This window comes from Aphanomyces astaci, assembly GCF_000520075.1.
Source record: "Aphanomyces astaci strain APO3 unplaced genomic scaffold supercont1.16, whole genome shotgun sequence".
Taxonomy (NCBI): domain Eukaryota; phylum Oomycota; class Saprolegniomycetes; order Saprolegniales; family Verrucalvaceae; genus Aphanomyces; species Aphanomyces astaci.
In genome coordinates, this window is record NW_009798279.1 from 297,305 (window position 1) to 298,101 (window position 797).

The window sequence follows — 797 nt, forward strand, 5'->3', positions numbered from 1 at the left end:
CAGAACGCAGTCGGTACAAGTGTAGATGATGCCCTGTGGACATTTTAAATGTGCTGGGTGTGTTTAAAATATATTTGTATTTTGGGCAATATTGACAAAAATACTTTAAGTTTATTGACCATATTTATGTCGAATTCCTAGGACAAGTCCTTTGAAGTACTTCTTTCCTTTCGCTCCAGACTCAAAATACCAACTGCGCCAGAGGTATTCGTCTAAAAACGCAGGAATGCGCTATTTGCGAACACCACGCATAGCCTTAATGTACTGCTTTTTACGCACCTCCCAAACGCCTTCAATTTGCTGGGTGTGGGCGCCATTTCTTGGGTTCACGAAGTTTTCGGAATGGTTAACCCACGAGTTGGTGTAACGCATTCCGGCGAGCAAGTCGTTGTTAGCCAATGTGTGCTGCTGGTTGGTTGAAACGTCCGATCCGAACTTGTCGGTGATGATGTGGGTCCCAGGACGAATGTGCTTTTTGATCAGCGCCATCAGGGTCGGCTTGGTCCGATCGCCGAACGTCACGACACCAAACCACTGCTTCGTGGTTCGGTCTACCCCGCCAAAAAGCCAGTAGTCTTCGTGGCGGGTGCCGCGGTTGTACTTCGTTTTTTTCTTCATCCAGGTTTCGTCAATTTCAACGACACGGCCGCGCCACCAATCTAACAAATAGTTTTAGATAATTCACATATATATAATATATATATACATATACTATTAAATAATTCACATATATATACTTATACTATTAGTTATAATATATATATATATACATATACTATTAAATAATTCACATTTAT

General features: G+C 41.7%; 1 protein-coding gene across 1 annotated transcript; it reads right to left on the reverse strand.

Annotated features, from left to right (window-relative positions):
- Positions 1–231: 231 nt before the first annotated feature.
- Positions 232–618, reverse strand: H257_07586 (hypothetical protein; the record flags this gene model as incomplete). Its single annotated transcript, XM_009833160.1, has 1 exon — positions 232–618. One exon carries the CDS (start codon positions 616–618, stop codon positions 232–234), a length of 387 nt encoding a protein of 128 aa, XP_009831462.1.
- Between the last annotated feature and the right edge of the window lie 179 nt (positions 619–797).